Source organism: Oncorhynchus gorbuscha, linkage group LG07 (genome assembly GCF_021184085.1).
Source record: "Oncorhynchus gorbuscha isolate QuinsamMale2020 ecotype Even-year linkage group LG07, OgorEven_v1.0, whole genome shotgun sequence".
NCBI lineage: Eukaryota > Metazoa > Chordata > Actinopteri > Salmoniformes > Salmonidae > Oncorhynchus > Oncorhynchus gorbuscha.
In genome coordinates this window covers 66,666,251-66,682,880 of record NC_060179.1, presented here as the reverse complement: position 1 = coordinate 66,682,880, position 16,630 = coordinate 66,666,251, and the positions used below count along the sequence as shown (strand labels likewise).

Sequence of the window (16,630 nt, the reverse complement as noted above, 5' to 3'; positions counted from 1 at the left end):
GCTTTTTTATGGCGGTTTTGGAGCAGTGGCTTCTTCCTTGCTGAGCGACCTTTCAGGTTATGTCGATATAGAACTTGTTTTACTGTGGATATAGATATGTTTGCACCTGTTTCCTCCAGCATCTTCACAAGGTCCTTTGCTGTTGTTCTGGGATTGATTTGCACATTTGGCATCCAAAGGACGATATCTCTAGAAGACCGAACGCATCTCCTTCCTGAGCGGTATGACGGCTGGGTGGTCCCATGGTGTTTATACTTGCGTACTATTGTTTGTACAGATGAGCGTGGTACCTTCAGGCGTTTGGAAATTGCTTCCAAGGATTAACCAGACTTGTGGAGGTCTACCATTTTATTTCTGAGGTCTTGGCTGATTCCTTTTGATATTCCCATGATGTCAAGCAAAGAGGCACTGAGTTTGAATGTAGGCCTTGAAATACATCCACAGGTACACCTCCAATTTACTCAAATGATGTCAGTTAGCCTATCAGAAGCTTCTAAAGCCATGACATAATTTTCTGGAATTTTCCAAGCTGTTTATAGGCACAGTCAACTTAGTGTATGTAAACTACTGACCCACTGGAATTGTGATACAGTGAATTATAAGTGAAATAATCGGTTTGTAAACAATTGTTGGAAAAATTACTTGTGTCATGCACAAAGTAGATGTCCTAACCGACTTGCCAAAACTATAGTTTGTTAACAAGAAATTTGTGGAGTGGTTGAAATCTAGATTTATTGACTCCAACCTAAGTGTATGTAAACTTCCGACTTCAACTGTAGATATGTGTTGGAGTAAGGTGACTAGGCAACAGGACATAAGATAAACAGAGTAGCAGCAGCTTGCATGTGAGTGGGTGTGCGGGTGTATAGAATCCGTATAAATGTATGTGCATATTATGTGAGTGAGCAAATGATGGAGTGAGTGTTTGTGTGTGTGTGTGTTGGAGTGTCAGTGTGTGTTAGCGTGTAGGTCCCTGTGAGTGTGCATGGAGACAGTGCAAATAGTGAAATAAAAGGTCAATAAAGATACAAGCTGTCCAGGAGCCTGTTGGTCTCAGACTTGATGAACCGGTACCTCTTGCCGTGAGGCAGCAGAAAAAAATAGTCTATGGCTTGGGTGGTTGGTGCCTTTGATGATTTTCTGGGCCTTCTTTTCACACCGCCTGATATAATGTACTGGGATGTCCGCACAACCCTCTGTATTGCCATGCAATCGAGGGTGGTGTTATTTCCATACCAAGCAGTGATGCAGCCAGATCTCACTGGTACAGCTGTCAAAGCTCAGTATTGGAATAAAACGTACTCAATTTCATTTTTTGCTAAACTTTTTAATTTTTTTGGCAATGATCCTTTTTGACTTTGCATAGGGGGTTAGAATAGTTACAAAAATAATAACAGCACAGGACATGATAGTGGCAATACACATCTCCTTTGTTTTCCCCCACCTACTGTTATGTATTCTTGGGTATTTAAAATCTCTTTCGTGTCTACTGATTTAAGAACTAAACATGTTTTTACCGAAATGCTGCCTGTCGCCTTTTTTCATGTTAAAAGGAAAGGAAGTGGAGAAAGGACATAGGGATCCACTCCAACGTTTGTTGACCACACTAGAATCGGAGACTTTAGCGACACCTTGAGGACGCACTCGTTCTCTGCAACTAAAGTTTTGGCGCCCTTTCTGAACGCCGCTGCTCACAAGTAGACCTGCGCACTTCTCATTCATCACATCGTTTCCGCTTCCTTTATGTATCCGATTATTTTTGAGAGGTCTGTGGTGTTTGTAGTTACACGTGCTGTTATTTTCCTGTAAAATGTTAAAATTGGTCTCACTTTTAAGCCTGAAATGTTTTGATATCAAGTATAATCTTCCGGTTAATGGTGTCCCATTTGCCTTCGCTTAAAAATATAGAGTTTACGAGTAAAAACGGTGTCTATGTTCGTTTATTAGCTTAGCCAACAGTCGCTAGATACCCCATCCAAGCTAGCAATAAACCGGCTAACTAGTCTTTGGCCCTTTATCAAAAATATTGCAATGTTTATATTCTACAGTATGATATAAATGTTTGTACTCTACTGTATGATATAATGAACTGTAGGGTGAAGTTGGAGCCTCTAATTTATTATCGTCATCTTGTTTTTTTCCCCTTGCTACATCGGATTTTCCAACACCAACGAAGTTGAAACCCATTGTTGGTCCATCATGGGAGCTTACTTGTCGCAACCCAATACAGTGAAGTCCTCTTCCAATGGGGGAAACCAAAATATGACCTATGGCTTTGCGGCCATGCAGGGCTGGCGTGTCTCAATGGAGGTAAGATGAGCTAAACAAATTGAAAGCTGGATTGGATTCCGCAGTCATTCGTTGTCAGTATGGTGTCCAACTAACTAGCAACCAGTTAGCTAGAATGCTAACGAAATAAAAAATAATGTAAGTTGTCTATAATGTGCTACAGGTTATCAAACATATGGGGCTTGGCTTAGTTATCCAACCATTAAACATGTGGCTTCATAACTATCAACGTCAACACTGGCCAGCTAGCTAAGTTTTATTTGCGCATGAATAATTTTTGTTTGTGGCTAACTATATAGTTTTGTAGTTATCCAACGATGTAGATAGGTAGCTTTCCAGCATGTATTGATATAACTATGTAAGCTGTGCAAGACTGGACCGTTAACATTAACAATGTAAATGCATCATTATTAATTTCACATTCAAGTGGCACCGGTCTGATTTCTATGATGTAGCTGTTCTACTGCTCATACAAATGGCATTTCATGAGAGTAACGTTTTTGTTTCTTTCAACAGGATGCTCACAACTGCATTCCAGAACTGGATGATGAAACGGCTATGTTTGCTGTGTATGATGGACATGGAGGTACTGTTATAATAATATAAATAATATGCCATTTAGCAGACGCTTTTATCCAAAGCGACTTACAGTCATGTGTGCATACATTCTACGTATGGGTGGTCCCGGGAATCGAACCCACTACCCTGGCGTTACAAGCGCCATGCTCTACCAACTGAGCTACAGAAGTTCTTTTTATCCTGAATATTAACTTTTGTGCGTACCTTGATTGTATGTTATTTTTGTTAATGTCAGACATTATTAAACAAGTTATTCTAAGTAATCGATACTTGCTTTCTCAGGTGAGGAAGTAGCATTATACTGTTCCAAGTACCTTCCTGAAATCATTAAGGAACAGAAGACTTACAAAGATGGCAAACTGCAAAAGGTGAGTGCAAGAATGCTTTTGGGGTATGGAAAGGAATCCTCTTGACATAGACAATTGAACATGGTGCATATATGTAAGTGTATATAGAAAGTACACAATATTTATTGGGTGTAATCTCACATTGTTAAGTGAGTACAACCAACTTTGGTTCAGTAGCTCTTGTATTTGTTGTCAAAATCTACTCCATAGCAGCATACATTTGTCTTAGGTGGGTGGATTTGTTTCAGGCTTTGGAGGATGCATTTCTGGCCATTGATAGCAGGGTGACCACAGAGGAAGTGATCAAAGAGCTTGTTCAGATAGCTGGCCGCCCACAAGAGGAAGCACCAAATGAAAAAGTGGCTGAAGAAGATGATTGTAAGTACGCTGTAACAGCTGACCACGTTATATATGTAGTTGTCATTCCTTGTACTTTATTCAAAACAAATAGTTTGATTCAAACCCATGTGTTCCTTTGTCTGTTAGTGGATAATGAGGAGGCAGAACTTTTGCAAGAAGAGGCCACCTTGACCATTGAAGAGTTACTCGTCCGCTATGGACAGAACCTCAATGCGATTAAACACAAGAAGCTCTGTCCGGAGGGCAAAAAAGAGTCTGGGGAAGATGAACCACATTCCCATGGGGAGAAGGGCATCAACGGAGAAGTGGAGAGTGAGGTAGACAGCAATCGGAAGGCTGATGGTGCTGGAAGTGCAGCTGGTGGTGCGGGATTCTCCAAGCTGCGGGCCAGGAGAGCAGGAGGGGACAGCTCTTCAGTGACAGGAGCAGCAGGGTCCTCTGAAGGAGAAAAGGAAACCGGGCCCTCCTGCTCCTCCTCAGCAGCTCCGGCTCCAGGAGACACCAGCTCAAAGTTCTTTGAGGACAGTGACGAGTCGGGGGAAGAGGAAGACGAGGAGGGTAGCGAAGAGGAGGTGAGGGGGAAGAACTCTCCTTCAGGAGTTATGTTCATGTTACTCTAACTCTGGTGCCCCACCCTCTGCCTGAAGAGCTACTGGGTATTCAGGCTTTTGCCCAAACACAGTTCTTACACACCTGATTAAGCTTAGAAATCCTGGTGAGGAGCTATTGGTAGAATCAGTTGATCGATTCTGGTTGGAGCAAAAGCCTGCAGAATGACTGTTCTCCAGTAGGAGGGTTGGGCACCTCTGCTGTAACTCACATTGGCTGTTCATAGATTTTCCCCCACTGGATTTTTCAACATGAACTGTTTAAAATATTTTTGGAAAGAATGCTTTGTGTTAATTATGTAATTACGCTTCTACAGGATGCCAGTGAGGAAGATGAAGGTGAAAACAGTGACGAGGAAGAAGACACTGAAGAGGGGGAGGACTCTGATGAAGAGAATGAGGAGATGTGCTACCCTGGAATGGACGGAAAAGAAGAGGTAGAATACACATCTTAATTTTCAACTTAAACCTTGAATGGAGAGTGCTTTCTTAAAAGGATTTCTGAGTAGCCCTGGTTGTTGAAAGGTAATGGGGTGTTTTGTGTCTGAAGTAGTGATTACTTTCTATGCCTCCCAAAATGCAAAATATTATTCTGGGATTAATTTCCTTAGCTGTGTAGTGGGTTAATCACAGGCCCTTTAAACTGAAGGTGGCAATTTTCAGATGAACTGTGTGCCCTTTTCCCCCAGCCTGGCGCAGACAGTGGCACTACAGCAGTGGTGGCTCTGATCAGAGGGAAACAGCTGATTGTGGCAAACGCCGGCGACTCCCGCTGTGTGGTGTCTGAGAAGGGCAAAGCCATAGACATGTCTTACGACCACAAGCCAGAGGATGAGCTGGAGCTGGCCAGGATAAAGAATGCTGGTGGAAAGGTCACCATGGACGGTCGCGTCAACGGGGGACTCAACCTCTCCAGGGCCATCGGTAAATCGATCCTCCTGCATTTCCTAGCCCTGGCATTTTGATTTGAATTATCAGGCATTGTTTCGAGAAATATATACCGTAATTTCTGGACTATTAAGCGCACCTGAATATAAGCCTCGCCCACTGCATTATTAAAACATATGTATTTTGTGCATAATGTCTACAAGCCGCAGGTGCCTACCGGTATATTGAAACAAATTAACTTTACACAGCCTTTAAACGAAACACGGCTTGTAACAAAAATAAATAGGCTTTAACGAAACACGGCTTGTAACAATTATTATTATTTTTTTTAAATAGCAGTAAACAGTAGCCTACCAAGAAAGTCATTGGTCACTACCTTCCTCCTCCTGTGCACTGAAACCACTGAAGTCATCTCCTTCGGTGTCGGAGTTGAATAGCCTCAGAATTGCTTCATCTGATGTTGGATCGTTTTCATTGTCGCTCTCGTCACTTTCATCCGGCGTGCAAATTCCCCGCTGAGCTTATGCTGCCCTCTTCAACACGCAGCAGTCCAGCCTTTCGAAACCTGTTGATGATAGTGGATTTTTTGACAATGCTCCACGCTGTCAGGACCCACTGGCAGACTTGACCATAAGTTGCTCTTCGCATGCGACCCGTTTTAGTGAAGGATTTCTTCCCACTTGTCATCCAAGCCTCCCACTGAACACGGAGCGCCACCTTAAATGCACGATTTACACTGATGTCGAGTGGCTGCAAATACTTTGGGCCATCTGCTTTTCTTCTCTCTGAAAGCTTTTCTTTTTGCACTGAGTCAGTTCCTCACGCTGCTGTTTCCAACGTCTTATCATCGACTCATTAAGGCCAAGCTCCCGTGCAGCAGTTATTTTCCTTTTCCAACAGCCAGATCGATCGCCTTCAACTTGAAAGCTGCATCATATGCATTTCTCTGTGTCTTTGCCATGATGAGGGTGACAAAATGACTACCGTAATCAGAATGATGGAAGTTTGAGCGTGCTCGATTTGCGTCACATTATGTGATGGTGCTCAGTTTTTTTGGCGGCATGAATCTTGTGAAAGTGGGAAAAATCCATAAATTAGCTGTGTTATTGTATAAACCGCAAGGTTCAAAGCGTGGGAATAAAGTAGCGGCTTATAGTCCGGAAATTACGGTACTTTTGCTGTTGAAGAAAAGACATTAGATTGAAAGGGCCTTTGTGTTTTCAGGCGATCACTTTTACAAACGAAACAAGGCCCTTGGCCCAGAGGAGCAGATGATCTCCTCAATGCCTGATGTCAAAGAGCTCACCCTCAACCCAGAGCATGACTTCATGATCATTGCATGCGACGGAATCTGGTAGTTTTTTTTTCTTCTTAAATTAAGGCCATACTTCAATAATCAATGTGTGAAATGAATCCACAGCTATATTTCCCTTAATTAATGAGTGTCATCCACAGGAACGTCATGAGCAGTCAAGAGGTTGTAGACTTTGTCAGTCAGAGAATAAAGCCTAATGCCGATGACGCTGCCAGGCCTTTGTCCTCCATAGTTGAAGAAGTAAGATTATATATATTATTATTGTGTTGGGAAACCTCTGTCCCTGAGATCCACCACTTCCCTGTAATCATGACATTACTCATTCTTTATTTAACAATGAACTAGCGCTCTCAAACTTTATTTTGTCTCCGTAGCTACTTGACCATTGCTTGGCACCTGATACATCTGGAGATGGCACAGGCTGTGACAACATGACCTGCATCATCATCACATTCAGCCCTCACCCTGGCAGCAGCATGGCCGACGGCACCAAGAAGAGAAAGCCTGAAGAGATTGTCCCAGAGAAGAACGGGAATGACAGCAAAAAGTCAAAAAGCGAATAGAACTGCCAACAAGTACTCCAGTCCTTTTCACAAGCCAGAACTTTCCCATCTCTGAAAAGTTTGAAGACCATGGTCTCTGCGATAGGATGAGTTTTTAGTTTAATGTCCTGAGACTGAAGAGAAAGTATAAAAGTAAAATGGCCTCTTTGTAATTATTGATTTTGCTTAACTGTCCTACTGGAAATGTGTCCTGTGAATCCTAGTGTACTGTTTTTGTCACCCATGCCCTTTATGTATATAATTTTCAATATTTGTTGATGGACGAAATGCATCTTTGTAATTGTAGATCAATGTGACATGTTGGTGCATACTCGTTTGACACCATTCTGTAATTACATACAAATACATTTTTATTTTTTGTGTGACAAGTGACATCTTGTCTACTTACTTTAAAAGGACAATCACTGTTTGCATGAGTCAAATGTCCCCCCAGGCAAGGAACAAACTCCTCAACAGTTCAATAGATTTGAAACTACTCTATTCACATGACATTTTGTACTATCTGTATTTAATTAATACATTTTACATTCCTTGCACTCGCATATTCCCAGAACAATTTGCCAACCACCTGAGTTGAGGCCACTATTTAAATATCTGCCTTTGTCTCATGACTTGGTTTGCACATAAAGATGGTGGGAACACTGCCTTACATGTAGTTAATTATGTTCCAAATATAGCAAATGCTTTCGAAGGATTTAGTATAACTATTCATGGGACAAAAGCTTCTCATGTATCTTTGTATCCTTGACTGAAATGTCCAGTTAAAAGGTTAACCCAATTTTTTTAGTACATTTTATTTTGGTACTTTTTGAGAACATTGAGTTTCACTTAAAATCACATGAAGTATTTTTTCCCCCCTAAATCAATAAAGTTGACAAAAACCCTTTTTATTTAATCAGTAATGGGGATGGAAAGGTTGCACAATCATGTAGCAAAGCACTAAAGCATCATGCCAATCGTTTCATACCGCAAGTGGTTTGGAGCTAGCCTGGGTGGGTACAAGTCTATTTGTGATATCATTCTACTCCTTGCCACTCCCCTTGTCATGTTAGGTGGTGGAATGATTGCACAAACAGACTTGTACAAAGGCTAGTTGGAACTACCGTGCCCAAAATACTAATAAGCTCAGTTTTTTGGGGGGGTTAACATTTTATACCAAGTATCTCCAACAGCAAATTGGTTTTCTACACCACTCAAACTCATACATTTTCAAGATATGCTACACTACAGATAACATCAGATAATACATTGTCATAATAGGTATATATTAACCAGGTTTACCATTACTCTTAAATCTGCTCATATGGCTATGGTAAAATTGACAGTATAAACAAATGGAAAGTACATAAAACATGTTGGGCCTAGGTGTTTTGTTCTACCACATAGGGGTTCTGATGAACATCCCCATCCATCTGTGAGAATCGGCCATCTGAAACAATAATTGCATCTATAATAAACACAATCTGAATGTAACATAGCCAGTAGACTGTGGTACACACCTCTTTGTGCTCGATTAAAGTACACCCTCATCTTATGTGCAGTAACAGAAAATCTACATTTTTTATTTTCTTCTGCCTATATTTGTCATAAGCAATACTTATGCTTACCTGCATTCTTTTATGAAGAAATCTCAACTGTTGGTTCAGCAACTCTATTTCCTATTAAAATAAAACAGAATTCAGCCGACATGTATGATGATACTGTAGTTCCAATATTTTACATGAGTCATTTAGCAGACGCTCTTATCCAGAGCAACTTACATTAGTGAGTGCAAACATTTTGATACTTTTTTCGTACAACATGATGGATTCTTATGATGTACCTGATAAATTTTCTCATGACGTCTTAATTTAATCTGAGGAAACAGTTCTTCAAGTCTCACTATCTGAAAAAATAATGACAAATCAATGCTTTTTCCTCTCTGGATTATGAATATAGAAAGCCCTTAGAAATATTGTCTTACCCTTCTGACAACACCTTGTAGTCTTGTTCGCATACTTTTATTGATTACTGTCATGGCAATGGTCCGTGGTTTTGGAATGACTTGAATGAATGAATCAACAAATACACCACACAACATCAATCACGCATTCTAACAAGAAGGGAAACAACATAGATTTTATATACTAGATAATATACAGTGAGCTACAAAAGTATTGGGACAGTGACACATTTTTGTTGTTGTTTTGGCTCTGTACTTCAGCACTTTGGATTTGAAATTATACATGTTAAAGTGCATAAAATCATTAATTTACATCCATATCGGGTGAACCGTTTAGAAATTACAGCACTTGTTGTATATAGTCCCCACATTTTAGGGGACCAAAAGTATTGGGACAAATTCACTTACATGTGTATTAAAGTAGTCAAAAGTTTAGTTTGGTCCCATATTCCTAGCATGCAATGATTACATCAAGCTTGTGACTCTACACACTTGTTGGATGCATTTACTGTTTGTTTTGGTTGTCTTTCAGATTATTTTTGTGCGGATAGTAATTAATGTATTGTGTCATTTTGCAGTCACATTTATTGTAAGTAAGAATAGAATGTTTCTAAACACTTCTACATGAATTGTGAATAATGATGTGTGACAAAGTTACAGATGCACAAATATCATACCACGAAGACCTCTCACCATTACAATAAAAGAGGAGGTTGGTGGGGGGTATGATAATTGTGCGTTTAACTTTCTCACACATTATTCACGATTCATTGAGGATTAACCGTAATAATAATAATGGTAGCATCTACATTAATGTATGTAGAAGTGTTTACAAACATTCTTATTTACAATAAAAGTGACTCCAAAATGACACAATACATTATTTACCATTTATTTCTATTGGGTACAAAATCATCTGAAACACAACTAAAACAAACAGAAAATGCATTTAACAAGTTTGTAGAGTCACAAGCTTGACATAATCATTGCATGCTAGGCATTTGGGGACCAAATACTAAACTTTTGACTACTTTAATGCATATACACTGAGTGTGTTCTTTCCATGACATAGACTGATACACAGGTGAATCCAGGTGAAAGCTACAATCCCCTTATTGATATCACGTGTTAAATCCACTTCAATCAGTGTAATTGAATGGGAGCAGACAGATTAAATAAGGATTTTAAAGCTTTGAGACGACTGAGACATGGATTGTATATATGTGCCATTCAGAGGGTGAACGAGTAAGGGAAAGATTTAAGTGCCTTTGAACGGGGTATGGTAGTAGGTGCCAGGTGCACCGGTCTGTGTCAAGAATGGCAATGTTGCTGGGTTTTTCACACTCAATAGTTTCCCATGTGTAGCAAGAATAGTCCACCACCAAAAGGACATTCAGCCAACTTGACACAACTATGGGAAGCATTGAAATCAACAATGGCCAGCTTGCATGTGGAAAGTGACACCTTGTAGCGTCCTTGCCCTGACGAATTGAGGCTGTTCCGAGGGCAAAAGATGGGGTGCAACTCAATATTAGGAAGTTGTTCTTAATGTTTTGTACACTCAGTGTAGAAGTGAATTTGTCCAAATACCTTTGGTCCCCTAAAATGGGGGGACTATGTACAAAAATTGCCGTAGTTTCAGAGTGTCAAGTGCTGGACTACAGAGCCCCAAAACATTTCACTGTCCTAATACTTTTGTAGCTCACCATATATCTGTTATTTAAATTATATTTTAATGTGAAATGTGAGGATATAAGTTAAATATGTACCATGCTGAAAGACTGTTGCCACTTCCAGCACATATGGCCTATGAATCAAAATATATTGACATTAATGTTATGCACTGATAGAATTAATTACACTTGATTTTTTATTTTTACATTAAATATACATTTTAGTAAATTATTGGCTCACAGTAACATACGGAATGTTGCAGTACTTACATGTGCTTGCTGTTCACCGGTATAAAGCTGTTGAATGGAATCAGACAGCCCTTGTGGTTTCTTATCTAGAAATATGCAATCATTTGGTAAGGGATACATTATAATAGTGTCAGTCAGTATACAGTACATGGTACAATAATTTGAGACTGAATTTTAGGAAACAGAACTTTATAAAAAAAGGATATATGGCATACCTTAAATGTCTGTGTCACATTAGCAGAATTCAATCCAAACAAATGTGTTATGATCTTGAAGAAGAGAGAGAGAGGGTGAAAAAGAGAGAGCGAGAGAGCTATTAGTATGGGGGAGAAACCTGACAATTTGGCCTACTGCTGAACCACTCTGCCTACCTGTTTAACTGTAGTGGCCTCCATACCCTTTGGAATGGTGACCTCTTGTAATGCAATGACTCTGTCATCTGGAATAGGAGGAACACATCCAATTTGTAATGAATTCATCTTTTTATGTGTGCAACTGCAAGAAATAATCACAGAGGGTTTATAATGTGAAGCCTTGATAGGGGGCTTCCATTTAATTTCAAGTAGCCTTGCTGGCTATCATTTCTCAGTGAACTATGCATCAACAAAGATGTCAAATCTACCTGCTTCCCGCTGTTTTTTTAAATTTTATTTTACCTTTATTTAACCAGGCAAGTCAGTTAAGAACATATTCTTATTTTCAATGACGGCCTGGGAACAGTGGGTTAACTGCCTGTTCAGGGGCAGAACGACAGATTTGTACCTTGTCAGCTTGGGGTTTTGAACTCACAACCTTCCAGTTACTAGTACAACGCTCTAACCACTAGGCTACGCTGCCGGTTGAAGTTGGGCTGGAAGAATGTACTACATTTTTATTATACTGACGAAAAATAAAAAAGCAACATGTAAAGTGTTGGTTCCATGTTTCATGAGCTAAAATAAAAGATCCCAGAAATTATATGCACAAAAAACGTATTTCTCTAAAAAAATGTAGCACAAATTTGTTTACATCCCTATTAGTGAGCATTTCTCATTTACCACCTGACAGGTGTGGCATATCAAGAAACGGATTAAACAGCTTGATCAGTACATAGGTGCACCTTGTGCTGGGGGCAATAAAAGGCCACTCTAAAATGTGCAGTTTTGTTAAATAACACAAGGCCACAGATGTATCAAGTTGAGGGAGAGTGTATCTGGCATGCTGACTGCAGGAATGTCTAGCAGAGCTGTTGCCATATAATGTAATGTTACTTTCTCTACCATAAGCCACCTCCAACATCTTTTTGAGAATTTGGCAGGAGTCCAAGCGGCCTTACAAGCACAGACCATGTGTAACCATTGTCTGAGACCAGCCACCTGGACAACTGATAAAACTGTGGGTTTGCACAACCGAATTTCTGCACAAACTGTCAGAAACCGTCACAGGGAAGCAGATGGCAGACAGTGTGTATGGCGTTGTGTGGGCGAGCAGTTTGCTTAAAATTGTAAACAGAGTGGTGTCGGTGGGGTTACAGTATGGGCAGGCATAAGCTACGGACAAAGAACACAATTGCATTTTATCGATGTCAATTTGAATGCACAGATCCTTATAGGCCCATTGTCGTGCCATTCACCTCTGTTTCAGCATGATAATGCTGAAGGATCATGCCGCAAGGATCTGTTACAAAATTCTTGAAAGCTGAAAATGTCCAAGTTCTTCCATGGCCTGGACAGTCTTCCATACTCACCAGACATGTCACCCATTGCGCTTGTTTGGAATGCTCTGGAACGACATGTACGACAGCATGTTCCAGTTCCCGCCAACATCCAGAAACTTTGCACAACCTTTGAAGACGTATCGAACAACATACACAGGCCACAATCAACAGCCTGGATCAACTCTATGTTAAGGAGATGTGTCACGCTGCATGAGGCAAATGGTGGACACACCAGATACGGACTGGTTTTCTGATCCACGCTCCTACCTTTTTTAAAGGTATCTGTGACCAACAGATTTGTATATTCCCATTCATGAAATCCATAGATTTGGGCCTAGTTTATTTATTTAAATTGACTTGTCCTTAAACTGTAACTCAGTCAAATCTTTAAAATTGTTGCATGCTGCGTTTATATTTTTGTAACGTGTAAATATTTAGGGCTGCCGTTTTGATCTTGATAAGGGGGTAGCTAGATTTGTATGTTATTTCAGATGCAACCCACGACTAGCACGAGCTAAAATGTAACCCAGAGACTGTTTATATGGAAACCAGTGTAAACACAGCGTCAGGGAGCAACAATAAATCACATTTATTTATAAAGCCCTTCTTACATCAGCTGATATCTCAACGTGCTGGACAGAAACCCAGCCTAAAACCCACAAACAGCAAGCAATGCAGGTGTAGAAACAAAATAAATCAAAAGAAACCTAACGTTTACGCAACTCCAACCAAAATAATTTATAAAAAAATAGACCAACCGTTTTTATCAAGTCTCCTCAGTGCAATCCAAGCTTTTGATAAACTTTGAGAATTATCACGACGAATATTTGTCATTTTATCAACGCAGCGCCGGCCAAATCAAGCTTGAAGGAAGCCCCGTTTTTAAATGTATTTATACATCAATGTCTTGCAAGCCCGTGTTTTGATAATGATGATTTGTCGCCACAGATAGTATGTTTTTGTTTCTAGCGTTATGGCTAGAAGGATTTGGCCTACAGCTTCATCTAGTGGTCGCTTCGGGGACAACACTTGACTGTAATTTTGAGGCGAAATCTCACCCTAACTCTTTTCCTAACATTAACGTAATTCTTCTAACCTACTACGTAAATTCACTTAACCTGTTATGTAAACAAACCCTCTCTCGCGACAAATCGTCTGTCGTTTCCGCAGTGGGTGGGCTCTGAACCTTTGAAATACCAACCTCTGAGATGCCAGCGAGCTTGCACAAGAACAAAAAAAGTCTCGCGATGAAGATGTAATAATACAAAAAGAACACAATGGTCGAAATTCGTAACAATTTACTAGAAAATGTTAACATACATAGAATATTGTTGAACAACATTCAAATAAGGAAAATAATTAGCCTTAATACCACAAATAATATGACGTAATTGACAATTATTAACAGACATTTACATTGACATTTAAGTCATTTAGCAGACGCTCTTATCCAGAGCGACTTACAAACAGCATCAAGATGAATGACTACTAGATATTAGGAATCAAATTGTATTTGTCACATGCGCCGAAATGCTTACTTACAAGCCCTTAACCAACAATGCAGTTAAGAAAAATAAGAAATAAAGTAACAAATAATTAAAGAGCAGCAGTAAAAAGTTTGGTGTCACTGAGAAATGTCCTTGTTTCTGGAATAAAAGCACACTTGTTGTCCATTAAAATAACATAAAATTGATCAGAAGCACACTCTTCTAGGCAGAGTTGCAAAGAAAAAGCCATATCTTAGACTGGCCAATAAAAAGAAAAGATTAAGATGGGCAAAAGAACACAGACACTGGACAGAGGAGCTCTGCCTAGAAGCGGGTACTATTTAATGAAGCTGCCAGTTAAGGACTTGTGAGGTGTCTGTTTCTCAAACTAGACACTCTAATGTACTTATCCTCTTGCTCAGTTGTGCACCGGGGCCTCCCACTCCTCTTTCTTTTCTGGTTAGAGACAGTTTTTGCTGTTCTGTGAAGGGAGTAGAACACAGAGTTGTACAAGATCTAAAGTGTCTTGGCAATTTCTTGCATGGAATAGCCTTCATTTCGCAAAACAAGAAAAGATTGACTAATTTCAGAAGAAATGCCTGTAATCAAACTCACAAATGCTTATGCTCCAGATACTCAACTAGTCTAAAGGCCAGCTTTATTGCTTCTTAAATCAGAACAACAGTTTTCAGCTGTACTAACATAATTGCAAAAGGGTTTTCTAATGATCAATTAGCCTTTTAAAATGATCAACTTGCATTAGTTAACACAATGTGCCATTGGAACACAGGAGTGATGGTTGCTGATAAATGTGGTCCTTCTGTAGCTCAGTTGGTAGAGCATGGCGCTTGTAACGCCAGGGTAGTGAGTTCGATCCCTGGGACCACCCATATACGTAGAATGTATGCACACATGACTGTAAGTCGCTTTGGATAAAAGCGTCTGCTGAATGGCATATATTATTATTATATTATTAAATGGGCCTCTGTACGCATATGTAGATATTCCATTTTTATTTTTTTAAATATATTTTTAAAATCTGCCGTTTTGAGCTACAATAGTCATTTACAACATTAACAATGTCTACACTGTATTCCTGATAAATTTTATGTTATTTTAATGGACAAAAAAGTAATTTTCCTTCAAAACAAGGACATTTCTAAGTGACCCCACCCAAACTTTTGAACGGTAGTGTACATATGCGTAGTTATTAAAGTGACCTATGCATAGATAATAACAGATAGTTTCAGCAGCGTAAAATGGGGGGGGGCAATGCAAGTAGTCTGAGTAGCCATTTGATTAGATGTACAGCTTGGGGGTAGAAGCTGTTTAGAAGCCTCTTCAACCTAGACTTGGTGCTCCGGTACCGCTTGCCGTGTGGTAGCATAGAGAACAGTCTATGACTAGGGTGTCTGAACATTTTTAGGGCCTTCCTCTGACACCGCCTGGCATAGAGGACCTGGATGGCAGAAAGTTTGGCCCCAGTGATGTACTGGTCCGTACGCACTACCCTCTGTAGTGCCTTGCTGTCGGAGGCTTAGCAGTTGCCATACCAGGTAGTGATGCAACCAGTCAGGATGCTCTCGATGGTGCAGCTGAAGAACCTTTTGAGGATCTGAGGACCCATGACAAATCTTTTGAGTCTCCTGAGGGGGAATAGGTTTTGTCGTGCTCTCTTCACGACTGTCGTGGTGTGCTTGGACCATGTTAGTTTGTTGGTGATGTGGACACCAAGGAACTTGAAGCTCTCACCCTGCTCCACTACAGCCCTGTCGATGAGAATGGGGGTGTGCTCGTTCCTCCTTTTCCTGTAGTCCACAATAATCTCCTTAGTCTTGATCACTTTGAGGGAGTTGTTGTTGTCCTGGCACCACATGGCCAGGTCTCTGACCTCCTACCTATATGCTATCTCGTTGTTGGTGATCAGGCCTACCACTGTTGTGTCATCAGCAAACTTAATGGTGTTGGAGTCGTGCCTAGCCATACAGTCATGAGTGAACTAGGAGTACAGGAGGGGACTGAGCACGCACCCCTGAGGGGCCCCCGTGTTAAGGATCAGCGTGGCGGATGTGTTGTTACCTATCCTTACCACCTGGGGGCGGCCCATCAGGAAGTCCAGTATCCAGTTCCAGATGGTGTTTATTCCCAGGGTATGTAACTTAGTGATGAGCTCTGAGGGCACTATGGTGTTGAACACTGAGCTGTAGTCAAAGAATAGCATTCTCGCATAGGTGTTCCTTTTGTTCAGGTGTGGAAGGGCAGTGTGGAGTGCAATAGAGATTGCATCATCTGTGGATGAGAAAGCCAGTGGCTGATGTGGTGTACTCCTGAATGCCATCGGAAGAACCCCAAACATATTCCAGTCTGTGCTAGCAAAACAGTTCTGTAGCCTAGCATCCTGTTCATCTGACCACTTTTTTATTCCTGCTTCCTGCTTTAATTTTTGCTTGTAAGCAGGAATCAGGAGGATAGAAGTATGGCCAGATTTGCCAGATGTGTGAGGGAAAGCTTTGTATGCAGAGTAAAGATGGTCTAGAGTTTTCTTTTCACTCTGGTTGCACATTTAACATGCTGATAGAAATGAGGTAAAATGGATTTCAGTTCCCTGCATTAAAGCGCCACTTCTGGATGAGT

At 40.5% G+C, this 16,630-nt stretch overlaps 2 protein-coding genes across 6 annotated transcripts; one reads left to right on the top strand and one right to left on the bottom strand.

Annotated features, from left to right (window-relative positions):
- The first annotated feature begins 1,717 nt into the window (after positions 1 to 1,717).
- Positions 1,718 to 8,635, top strand: ppm1g (protein phosphatase, Mg2+/Mn2+ dependent, 1G). Of its 2 annotated transcripts, XM_046357245.1 has the most exons (11): positions 1,718 to 1,766; positions 2,177 to 2,310; positions 2,806 to 2,875; positions 3,151 to 3,236; positions 3,464 to 3,593; positions 3,702 to 4,147; positions 4,501 to 4,620; positions 4,873 to 5,107; positions 6,296 to 6,425; positions 6,527 to 6,626; positions 6,761 to 8,635. In XM_046357245.1, the coding sequence occupies exons 2-11, from the start codon at positions 2,200 to 2,202 to the stop codon at positions 6,947 to 6,949; spliced, it is 1,617 nt and encodes a 538-aa protein (XP_046213201.1). In that variant the 5' UTR covers positions 1,718 to 1,766; positions 2,177 to 2,199; the 3' UTR covers positions 6,950 to 8,635. The 2 variants fall into 2 exon arrangements, with proteins under 2 accessions (XP_046213201.1, XP_046213202.1); XM_046357246.1 differs by lacking the exon at positions 1,718 to 1,766 and having other exon boundaries at positions 1,796 to 2,310.
- si:zfos-1056e6.1 (uncharacterized protein LOC107988029 homolog) lies at positions 7,829 to 13,664 on the bottom strand. Of its 4 annotated transcripts, none has more exons than XR_006839697.1 (9): positions 13,268 to 13,664; positions 11,185 to 11,252; positions 11,029 to 11,082; positions 10,835 to 10,899; positions 10,661 to 10,698; positions 8,913 to 8,992; positions 8,772 to 8,830; positions 8,557 to 8,607; positions 7,829 to 8,378 (listed from the first exon to the last, which is right to left on the bottom strand). XR_006839697.1 is itself a non-coding variant. In XM_046357248.1 (9 exons), the coding sequence occupies exons 1-9, from the start codon at positions 12,658 to 12,660 to the stop codon at positions 8,325 to 8,327; spliced, it is 594 nt and encodes a 197-aa protein (XP_046213204.1). In that variant the 5' UTR covers positions 12,661 to 12,739; the 3' UTR covers positions 7,829 to 8,324. The 4 variants fall into 4 exon arrangements, 3 of the variants coding, with proteins under 3 accessions (XP_046213204.1, XP_046213205.1, XP_046213203.1); XM_046357248.1 differs by lacking the exon at positions 13,268 to 13,664 and adding an exon at positions 12,540 to 12,739 and having other exon boundaries at positions 8,772 to 8,834; XM_046357249.1 differs by lacking the exon at positions 7,829 to 8,378 and having other exon boundaries at positions 8,417 to 8,607; positions 8,772 to 8,834.
- Between the last annotated feature and the right edge of the window lie 2,966 nt (positions 13,665 to 16,630).

Excerpts from the sequence above, each read along its gene's own strand:
- si:zfos-1056e6.1 (XM_046357247.1), bottom strand. The coding sequence starts at position 12,660 with ATGTTGTTCGATACGTCTTCAAAGGTTGTGCAAAGTTTCTGGATGTTG. Across the intron at positions 10,900-11,028 it reads ATGTGACACAGACATTTAAG|ATAAGAAACCACAAGGGCTG; the intron begins GTATGCCATATA and ends GCATATTTCTAG. Across the intron at positions 10,699-10,834 it reads CCGGTGAACAGCAAGCACAT|GCCATATGTGCTGGAAGTGG; the intron begins GTAAGTACTGCA and ends TTTGATTCATAG.
- ppm1g (XM_046357245.1), top strand. The coding sequence starts at position 2,200 with ATGGGAGCTTACTTGTCGCAACCCAATACAGTGAAGTCCTCTTCCAAT. Across the intron at positions 4,621-4,872 it reads GAATGGACGGAAAAGAAGAG|CCTGGCGCAGACAGTGGCAC; the intron begins GTAGAATACACA and ends CTTTTCCCCCAG. Across the intron at positions 6,426-6,526 it reads ATTGCATGCGACGGAATCTG|GAACGTCATGAGCAGTCAAG; the intron begins GTAGTTTTTTTT and ends TGTCATCCACAG.